The 11,363-nt window shown below is 31.1% G+C and overlaps 1 protein-coding gene across 2 annotated transcripts; it reads right to left on the bottom strand.

Annotated features, from left to right (window-relative positions):
• Positions 1–49: 49 nt before the first annotated feature.
• Positions 50–10,243, bottom strand: LOC112716892 (ceramide kinase). Of its 2 annotated transcripts, none has more exons than XM_025768926.3 (13): positions 9,657–10,243; positions 9,026–9,145; positions 8,120–8,278; positions 7,867–8,034; positions 7,668–7,760; positions 6,692–6,784; positions 5,922–6,147; positions 5,445–5,538; positions 3,870–4,019; positions 2,712–2,813; positions 1,432–1,806; positions 470–536; positions 50–391 (listed from the first exon to the last, which is right to left on the bottom strand). In XM_025768926.3, the coding sequence occupies exons 1-13, from the start codon at positions 9,831–9,833 to the stop codon at positions 254–256; spliced, it is 1,962 nt and encodes a 653-aa protein (XP_025624711.1). In that variant the 5' UTR covers positions 9,834–10,243; the 3' UTR covers positions 50–253. The 2 variants fall into 2 exon arrangements, with proteins under 2 accessions (XP_025624711.1, XP_025624712.1); XM_025768927.3 differs by having other exon boundaries at positions 5,445–5,532.
• Positions 10,244–11,363: the final 1,120 nt, after the last annotated feature.

The raw sequence follows: 11,363 nt of genomic DNA, 5'->3' as shown, positions 1-11,363 counted from the left end.
TACAAATAAAAAATCTTGAACTTGGCACAAAAAAAAAAAAAGCTTCATATGCTACAAATTTTCTCTGCTTGCTATGTAATAACATGCTTCAAAAACTGGCGATTAGGCATTGCTACATTTATATAATTATATTACATGAGGAAACATTGTTTTGGATGGAACAACCTATGTTGAATTGAATAGCTTACTCATGATTTTCCTTGTAACAAAAAAAAAGGAAAAGGAAATAAATATAAACAAAACATTCATGGACTTAAACTTGAGGACCAGATGCAAATAAGCACACAAGGCCACGGAACACTTGAGCTGAAAGTTGATGAGCTTCAAATATCTCACCATCTAGATTCCATACACTCTCCTTCCCCATAGAAGTAAAAGTAAATGTTGGGGTCTGCAAAATGCATGATAAATAATTTTATTAACTTATTCAAATGATAAAATGATGGATGGGGATTGGAGAAAAACCAACCTTATGATGCTCAACAAATTGAAAATTTAATGGGCTTCCACCACTTTTTGTTAGTTGAATTAGGTGCCTGCATTATTTAGTGCAAATAGAGAAATCTTACTCATTCTGCAAAGTTGATACAAATACTTATACTGATCACTAATACTTAACTAGCTAATTACTCCCTAATGATCAAAAGGATACTATTATTTGCATTGCCAACTTTTCACATGGCCTTCTTAGTGAGCCATTGGCAACTAGACCTTACGTGACACTTATAATGAGTTGGAGTCTACAAAAGACTCCTAACATGGTTGTGCAATAAATCATTAACCTATTTATTCTGAGGATGGTTGCTCGTGACACAAACAAGGCTATTTTCAAGTTTTATAAATAAAAGATTATTATAATTATATATTATTCTAATAATTCCTTATAATATCATATAAGATATAGATTATCTATCAACTAGGGAGATGTAATTTACTGATTGGAAGTTCAAACCTAAGGAAGAGAGTGAATTCTTTTCCAACTAGGCTCTGGGAGTCCATTTCAAAGCATTGAATGATGGACATAATTCAAGCAGAGATTAGGTATAAAATATCCATTTGGGATAAGGAAAAGAGTAAAGATTGAACATGGGTGAGATGTTTGTGGTAGAGAGATACGTCGAGATTTAGATCATCAAAGGTGATATTTATAGAAGAATAAACACGACCATAGCGAGCAAGGCAATTGTAGGCTTTGTACAAACGATTACAGCACAATAAAATGGAATCAATCAATCAATATTGAATTGTATGTGTGTTGTGATGTAAGATTTAGATCAAATTAAACAAAAGGAAATCAAAATTAATTTACCATATCTCGTAGGATAGTAGTTCACGTTCCAATGCATGCAATATTCCATATATGATAAACAAATTTGAGTTATATTCGTTAAGAAAATTATAGTGTATGAAAGAAAGATCAGCGGCATGTACCGTAAATAAGAAGCATGCGGGCACTCTCTAATCAATATAAGATGAAGGAAACCATCTGAAAGGTGTGCATCAACCACCAACCCATCAGGTGCTTTATCATTTCTGCAAGAGATTAAAGCAGCTCCTACGCTAAGAAAACGTCCTTTAGATTTCTTCCATTTTCCTCCTTCGGAATACAAATGAGGTGTTAGGCTGGAAATTCCAGTAGATGTAGGATCTGAATTTTCATTGCAAATTTTGCAATCAACACAACAAACACGTCTTTCTGACTTTCGTGTGTTCAATTCTGACATGTTGTCTTCATGCCTCCTTTTGGAAGTTAAATTAGGTTCATCTGATCCAACATCTAGATATGCTATTTCGGCTTCATATGACCTAAATGGCGATTCATTCAATAGAAAAGAAAAGGAAACAATTATAGGGTTAAGAAATAATAAACAATGCAATTAATGCTAATAAAAACAAAGAGATACTTCCATCAACTTGTAATGCAAGGTATTTAAGTAGAACAAACAAGTTAAATTGAATAACCATCTAGATACTTATAAGTATTAGAAGTTTTATGCAAGGTAGCAATATATTTAAATTTGACACTTATTTATAAAATATGTGAAACATACTACAAATAGGATATCAAGCCACCAATAAGCATTTCCAAGAAAGAAATGTATATAAAGATGCTGTAGACAACTAGACTACCAAGAAATTGTATTGATCACTTTTGAACAAAGCCGAATGATGCATATCTTGAGTTGTTAGCCCATTTGATAATGTTTCTCCAATATTTGTTATCGAGCATATATTAGTAAATAGTAATTGGAATGGTGACTATACAAAGTTCTCCCACGTATAACTAGAAAGAAAGAAATGTTTGAAAGTTTACCAAGGTTATAAACTTTTAGTGGGAAAACAAAAAGTATACATATGTAAACAAAATCTTTAAGAGTGGGCTAAGACTAGAAAAGTTTCAATATTATAGATTTTATTGGAACTGATGAATTGAAAATTAGTTCTGTACAATTAATTCCTTTTTTTTTTTATGTTTGAGGGATAGACATATCAATAACTTTCATATATGGCATACGGTTTAAAATCATTAGGCTACAATTACTGATTTTTAGGTAAGAAATGGCCAGTGTGGATATATTGTAAACCCTTGTACAATTTTTTTTATTATGAAATAGTGCTCATATGATTATATTTTCCAACTTGGTATATCTCTGACCAATAAGTCTAGCATTCAAAATATGATAGTTGAAGTAGGGGTAATTTAAGAATACCTATGCTTTAAAAATACCATTGTTCCGGCATAATCATAACGCTTAGGACCCATCCATCGATAATTCTCACTCTCTGTGATGACATCACCATAAAATCCATACCTGAGAATGTTACTATTTAGAATAAAGTATTAACCAAAATTTTTAAGTCTCACACAAAATTAAGCATTCACAACAAGTAAAGATCCAAATAGTGTATGCTAAATGACACTATGATGCATATCTCGAAGCCTATAAGCTATAGCAAGCATGAAGAAATCTTCCAACTACTCTTGGCCTAAATGTGGTAATAGAAAGAATAAATATGAACATAGACTAACTTTTGGTAGTTACTAATGATAAAATCATAGATGGAATTATAAAACGGGTTATCCAAAGCAGTGAAAATATTTGAAAATATTTGAAAATATTCTGTTGGTAAGGCATAAGTAGTGAATCCAAAGTCCAAAGAACTACTACAAAGCTATTCGAAAATATTCTCATGTAACAAAGTAAGAATGACTCTTCATTTAAATTCCTCAACTTTCACAATCATAGTGTGACAAATATTGAATCTGTAACCGGTTAAAGTCAAACACATTTGTGCAAATAGAATGAGTTAAAGTCCGCTAAAGTGAGAGAGGGACTGCACAGGGGAAAGGATTCTAGTCAATTTATTTTGGGTTAATGTTCACTTTGGTTCTTGTAGGTATGCGCATGAGTCATTTTAATCCCTGTATTTGATGAGTCAAAATAGTCACTGTCGGTAACACACATGAGGGACAAACTTAGCTCATGTCAGAGGACTAAATTGAATCACGTTTTATTGCTTATGTAGTTACATGAACTATTTTAACATACTAAAACCTTGAACACCAAAATGACTAATGCATGAACCTATAGTAACTAAGGTAAGTATTAACCTGATTTTGTTTTAACAACTATAAATATTAATAGACAATTCAAGTATCAAAACCAAACACTGTGTATAGCCTATAACAAAAACAAGAAGGAGAGTAAGAACAACTTATATGACTCATATAAGTGATGATATTGTCCAAAATTCAATTTGCTCTAGAAAATGCAGGAATCCATAATTTTATTGAATTGAAGCCAAAGTATTATAATATATTGACATTTAAAGAAAACAATATTTTCATGAATAAAAAAAATATGTACCCAGCAAAGGAGGCTGTATAGCGCATATATGGTTGGATCTCAGATCTCGGAGTGGCTTTCCACCGTACAATTTGAGCTATGTCGAGGCGCACTCTTTTTCCAAGGACAATATGTAACGCAGATGTTACAGCATCTCGAGTTCCAGTTGTACTACAAAACACAATTATTAGTTTTTTATTATGAACCACAATAATATAAAACTATATAGATAAGAAACAAATATTGAGTGCACAAATATAAGATGTGTAATATGTAAATGTGCAACATCTTGTAATGTTTTGTTTGACATACCAAAAAATGAAGTCAGACGAGGTGAATTCAAGTGCACTTCTGTTCTTACCTAGAACTTTAGATTAATCCACAAAATGATATTATATAATATTTCAATCTGTTCAGTTTCCAAGTAACATTTAAATCTTACCTTTGAGGTCTAAATTTTGGCAAAAGCAAATATACATATAGTTTTTGTCCTTTAGCTTTGAAAATGAGATTGTCTTTTTACTATTCAATCCCAAATTATTCACCGCATGTCAATCTCTTATGATTACCTTATTCAATGCATAATCTCTAAAAGTAATTTTTAATTTTTATATTACAAAAGATATTCTCTTAAGCTTAATTCTGAAATTTTCTAATGAAACACAAATTAATTCCATTTTTAATAAAAAAATTGCATTAAGATAGTAAGAATTTCCGAGTGAGGATGAGACATCCATGCATAGATAATGAATATATGGATAAAACCCAATGAGTTAGACAATCTAATGAAGCATGCCAATCTCTTCAAAATTTAGTTAGTGAAAAAGCCATCCATCGTCTATTGAATTGACCATGAGCTAAGCACCAAAAGAAATACAATGAGAATAATGTCAGAAACAAAATCAACAGTGAAAATACAGAACGTAGAAGACCATTTGTAGGCAAGAATATATATATTGGGGGGGGGGGGGGGGGATTGTAACTAATTCTATCAAGAAGGTAAAGGAAAGAGAGAATATTCTATTTGTGGTTTTGTAGGAGGCACATAGGAATGGGATAGATGTAGTCATGTAGAGATAGGCTATCCCATAAAAAAAAAAAAGAACCAAAAGCGACAAAGTTGTGTCCTCTCAAAGTACTATGGCGAGAAAGAATTCGCCCCTTGAAGTGCCAATATATGTCTTATTGTTTGATTGCTATTCTTTCTTGTAATTTTATTTCTTGATGTTTTCAAATGAACAACTAGAGTTGTTAGAACTCTCAATTTCAAATATCTAGACCTTGTAGGAAGCAGTAATCCTAATTATTATGTTATGATGGGTTAATTTATCAATCATAAATCTACTAAATATCATCACTGATCATTAAGTTAGCAAGTGTCTGTCTAAGTCTAAGGGATGAACCATAGCTTATCAATTGTCATCCATATGTTTTGCCTCTTGGAAGCAAAAATGATACTATGCCCTAGAAAATAAATTGTCTATTTGTTGACAAAGATATTATTCAAACATATTTTAGATATGAAGATATCAAATCATTCTATTGATTATATTGATAATGAAAAGTAATAAAATTGAAAAAAAAAAAAAAACTCACCACATAACAATAGCATCAGTTGAACCAGCAGGAATAAGCCCAATTCTAAAGCGTTGATTGAGAATATGAAACTCATCATCCGTTTCTCCTGAAACTTAAAAAATAACGAATTTTGGTTGGGTTAAAGGAGGACATTGTTAAAGAAGGAAAATTACATTAGGGATAACAAAACATCGAGAAAGGGATCGCTAGAACAAAATAAAATAAAACAAGCTCAAAACAATGACACATTCTCCTTTGAAGATTCAATATAACCTTATTTAGTCTTTATAACTTTGATATTGCTTTTCTTTTCCTCCTTTCATCCATTTTAGTTTAGGTTGAGATTTGGAAAAGATATCTTAGTACAACTTGATATATAAAACACTTATTATTTAAGTTATTGTATTTTCTACCACATCCCATATAAGTGAATGTGTTAGCTGTAGAAGCATTGATTGGATGAAATAGAATGAAAGATTGAAAATTGATACTCACTATTATATGATGCTTTTGCTGTAGATTGGTCTTCACTTGAAATAAAGGGAATCTTATCTTCACATTGTTCAGGGATCTCTTGGGCGCTTTCATTTTCTTTGAGAACTGATGAATCACCATTATCATCTGCTGGATGAACAAAGTCTGAAGGAGTTGGTGGGTTGGGAGCTTTAAACCTGGGGGAAAGGAACCCATTGAGGATTTCATTGAAAAATCCGTCACCACCCTGAAACCACTCCACTTATAAATTAGAATACAATAATTAAAGAAAAGGGAACTTGAAAAATATTGATACAGCCCGCTGAAAGATACAGGGATATCGAGAACACACTAATTCCCATTTACTCTTTTGGCTCACAGTCAACTTATCATTCTAAAATCACATCAAGGCTACACATTACTACTTATTTCCTTTATGTAGTAATTAATGAGACTGATTTCAATAATACATAATTTACAAAATAACAATGCTAAGGTCTTGTAAAGATTCCCTCTCACCTACAAAAAAGAGGGAACTCCACCACTTTCTTATCAATATCGTTGGTTCCATGAGCCTTTAAAAGTTTATATTAGCTACTTTGGCTGGTCTTGGCTAGAAACTAAGGCCATGAAACTCATCACCATATTCACATGACTCATTTTATTAAGCTAATAAGCTAGACTGGTCCCTATTTCACAGTATTACCATATTGTTCTATATATTGAGCCTTAAAACAACTTTGCTTTAATTACTTATGATAAGAACATAAAGAAGGCAAGTATGTTCTTACAACAGCTACAACACCATCATAATTGTTAAGCTCCTTGTTTGTCATAGATGACATCACATCAAGTGCCTGTCCTGCTCTCTTTGTTACAATCACCTGTTGGAAAATAGCAAGAATGACTACTAGAATACTGATCATCAATATTAAACAATAATGAATATAAACTTAGAAAATCACAATGCAAACTTGTTTGTTCTAATTTACAAATAGAATCCCAAGAAAAAAATTTTATGACATGAATAAATTTAATAGTACTACGATTAAGTATAGCCATGAAAAATACCAAACATCTCAAGAAAATTCAATCAAAATAATGTATTTATCATCTCAACGCCTATCATAACCCAAATAATCACCAAACTAATATTTAATTAAATTCAGTTTAACATAGTCAATTTTTATCTCTTAGTCTAGAGTGAAAAGATTATTTGAGTGGTCCTCATTAAAGCCTATCTTAGGAAACTCAAACACTATGACTGTTAGATCACAAACAAACCAAATTTGTATTCATTTTAACCTTTGCTGTTAGTGGTAAGTTTTTTTCAGGCTACTTGGCTGCATATCTTGGAGTGGCTTGAAGGAAGACTACTTGTAAAGCAAAGGAAAGCTTAGAAATTAGTTTTTGAAGCTCTAATAAATGGAAACAATTTATTATTATAAAATTGAAACAATATTTCATATTCAAGATCAACAATTAAGAAATGTGAAAGTTATGGAAAATTATGACATATTTAAACTCCATATATGAGAAGCATTAACTTCATGCAAGCTGGATAATTTACACTTTAGCCATTGACCACAAACTAAAAAAATATTTTAAGAACATTTTCAAGATGGAGTTGGTATAACCTATTTCAAGATAGGATATGACCTTAGAAAAATAAAATGGAATGGACTTAAATATTTATCAATATAGCATCAAACTATCAGCATGGTCCACCAAAGTAGTAAACCAAAATTAATTATGTGAATGATTTACCTTCGTTTCAACTTTAGCACGGGAGAAAATAGGACCCACAGCTTCCCAGGTTTTACAGCCATTTCGTTTCCCACTCTTTGGATTAACAAAAACCTAATGAATCAAAAAACAATCTCTAGGAAATGTTCATTTCAATCAAATCAATTCAAGAAGAAATTGAAAATTATATAGCAATTATTGAACCAATAGTAGAGTATACCAAAAGATTCCTTGGCCTTCCAACATCACGATCCAAGAACACATTGAGCTTGTTTACCCACATTTCACATACACGAAAATCTTTATGACCAAAAGTATATGTAGTGGGAATCCACTGAGATAGCTGATTCTTGCTCCTTATAAAACCATAGACCATAAACCGGTACAGCTGCACAATCATAAGAAAGATATAACACCTTGGAGCCTAATAAACTTGTAAGGAAAACAATTAATAATGAGTAACAAGAACAAACCTTTATGTCATTTCCAAAAAGTAGGTGCTCAGTCGCATGAGGCAGGTTTGTTATATGAATCGGACCATGATGGGATAATTCAACAGCATATATGTCAGAAAGTTTTATCTCACTAGCAGCTTTAGACCTAGACTTAATGCCGAAGCAAATTGAACCATCCTGATCCATTAAACATTAAGATAAATAGTGTGAGATGAAACCAAAGTATACAAAACAACAACAATAGCATTTGATCTCACTATTCATTGCACAAACAATGATTATACTTGTAAACCTAAACCATTTCTATAGGGTTGGGCATGGAATGAGAGATATAGAATTGACCCGTAAGATAAAAATACTGAAAATGCTTATCGGCAATACATATACAATACAGCAACAATAGCAAAAATGATTTTCTTTTTCTTTCAAAAAATAAGTCAACTATCTAGATAAAATTCTGTCGCTGCATCATATCCTAAACCATATCTATGTACAAATAATTTAAATTTACATTCATGTTATCATCTCTTTATTTTCTTCTCACTGTCCTTTTACAAAATCATATAAGGCAAGACTTTACCATGTTTTTCCACATATGGTGTTGCTCCAACTCTCCCTAATGTGTTATTAACTCATAACCACTTTTTACTTTCTACTTTGTACTATTTAGTTCATCAAAAATAATATTATGTTCCTCTTATTTCAAGTAAACATCAAAGCTGTTGATCTAAAAGCCTAATCATGTTTGAGTGCTTTAACATTCATTGGTATCATTTTTAGATCAATAATGTCATCTCAAAATCTATTTTTGATTCATTATTTTCCCCTGTTTTCCCCTCTCTTAGCAATACCACATCGTGATAACATTTTCAGCCACTACTTTTTAACACACTTACACACAATGTTCTCTCTGGCTAGACCTACCGGTCGCTTCATTTCCAGTGCTGAAAGCTGCATGATGCCTTTTCTCAAGCTGTGCTTTCTTTTGTTGCCATTGGAGTAACATCCACAATCACCATCAACCTCTCCTTCCACCATGGCTGACTATGACAACAAAAAAATAAAACACTCCATAGTAAAATAAAAGCAAACAAAAATCATCAAGTATATATTGTCAATAAATAATTTTTAGTTAGTGATTTATATGACAACCTCCGGCCACCAAAGAACAATGGACTAGTTAGCAAATATCCATAAATCCATAAATTTAGGATTTTAAAGACATCTCAAAGCTACAAACTAAGGATAAAATAATAACCATCTATTTTACAAAACATTAATCCAATGTTATGCTCATAAGCCATATAAATGTAATTATCTTTATGGCAGAGTAATCTAACCCCAATTGATCATTCTATACAACATTATATTAATGTAAATTAGTCCATCTTAATGATCCTTATCCTTACATTTCCCATGTAGTAATAATGTCAACTTAAAAAAAAACTCTGGGATTGACTATGGTTTTGCATGTCACAATAGAATCACATACATACATACATGAAGTGTAATGGATCAAACAACAATACATCAAAAGCGAAACGATTAAACTCACAGCATTTGGTGAATTAATTGGTTCCCAAAATAGCCCATCCGAGTTGAAGACGAGAGACACTTCACCAACATGATCTAAGAAAAACGTCGAGCTCAAAATTGATGAGTTACCGTGTAAAGGTGCACCTGGATGAGAATCTTCTCCCATGAAAGCGCAATCGTTTCCTTCTCCCTCCATTCACAATGGAAGAGTCAAGGAAACGAGATTGGTTTTGTTTGCCCCAGAATTTTTCAGGCTCTGTTAAGAACAAAAGAAGCCTAAACTAAGTAAATTTTGGGATTTTTGTAGAACATCCACGTTTTGAATTTACAAGAAGGAAAATTGAAGAAAAAAGTAAATTATGTTCGTCTTTTTTTTTTTTCATTTGGATAATTGGATTTGAATCATGGACGCCATTATTGACCCAATTTAGTCTATGCTATTGGTAAGCTGTCTCATTCTGAGTGAATTATGGACAAGAAAATTTTAACACAAATAATTAAGAGAAAAATAAAAATAGAGAAATAATTTTTACTTTAATTTTAATTTTTAGAAAATTAAGGAGTTCTTAGCGCAAGTTTGAGCTACTATATGAAAAATGTGCCTACAATCCTACACAGTAATTAGGCCCTATTATATATGTTGTATGATATGATTAGAGTTTAGAGGAAAGTAGTTTTTTTTCCCCTTTTTTGTCTTGAGAAAAGTAGTGCTCATTAAAAGGTTAATTATTCTGGAGTTTTTTTATAAATTATAATTTTTTTTTTAATTTTATTTTCGAAAAAATATTTAATTTGGTTCTTGACATTCGAACTTCAATTTAGTTCTTAAAATTTTAATTACCTCAATTTAGTTTCTAAATTTTTCAAATTTTAATTACGTTAGTTCCTGCGGTGGTTTTCGTCACAGAGACAATTGAAAAGTTTATCGATTAAATTGAGGCAATTAAAATTTCAATGACTAAATTGGGACTCGAGTATAACTCCAAGAACTAAATTGAGTATTTTCTCTTTATTTTCATTATTCTTTTAATGCTTTTTTTATTTTAGAATTTAATTTCAATAAATTAATTTGTAAAAAGTTTTTTAATTATTTAATTAAATTTATATGTTTGAATAACTTTTTAAATAATAATTTATTATTGATTATTCGTGTAAAATTCATTATTTTATTTATGTATATCGTATTTGTCTTCACTTTATTAGTTAATAATTTAATATCAGCATCAATGTTAATAATTAGTCTATTGCTGGCAATGAATTGTTCTGTATACAAAGTAAGATTCGAACTCCCAGTACTTAAGTGAATGAATAAGCTAACCACGTAATCAACTCAAATTATCGATAGATAGTAGAGATACATATGAATAATGCAATAATAACACTAATAAAGGAAAGTCTACTGTACAGGATTTAAGTTTGAGTCTAAAAGGACTAAGGAGACATTCAAACTCTATCTGCTATCGATTCCTCAAATCTTTCTAATTAGGTCAAGGGATTAACATAGCTAGAAAGAATAGTCAGATTAAACTTAATCCAATAGTTCCTTCAAATTGGGTCAAAAGGTTAAAAGAGTTAGAAAGAATAGTCGAATAGAAATAGTCAAAAAACGGCAAACTCTTAAATGGAGCTCAATACCGTAACAAATTAGTTCTTAACTTGTCAAGTTGAAAGATACCGAAAAAAACAAAAAAAAAAGAAATATTCAAACAAAACCAAATATGACTAT

This window comes from Arachis hypogaea, chromosome 10 (genome assembly GCF_003086295.3).
Source record: "Arachis hypogaea cultivar Tifrunner chromosome 10, arahy.Tifrunner.gnm2.J5K5, whole genome shotgun sequence".
Classification (NCBI taxonomy): domain Eukaryota; kingdom Viridiplantae; phylum Streptophyta; class Magnoliopsida; order Fabales; family Fabaceae; genus Arachis; species Arachis hypogaea.
Note: the sequence above shows the minus strand (reverse complement) of the source record. Positions and strands in the feature narration are given on the sequence as shown.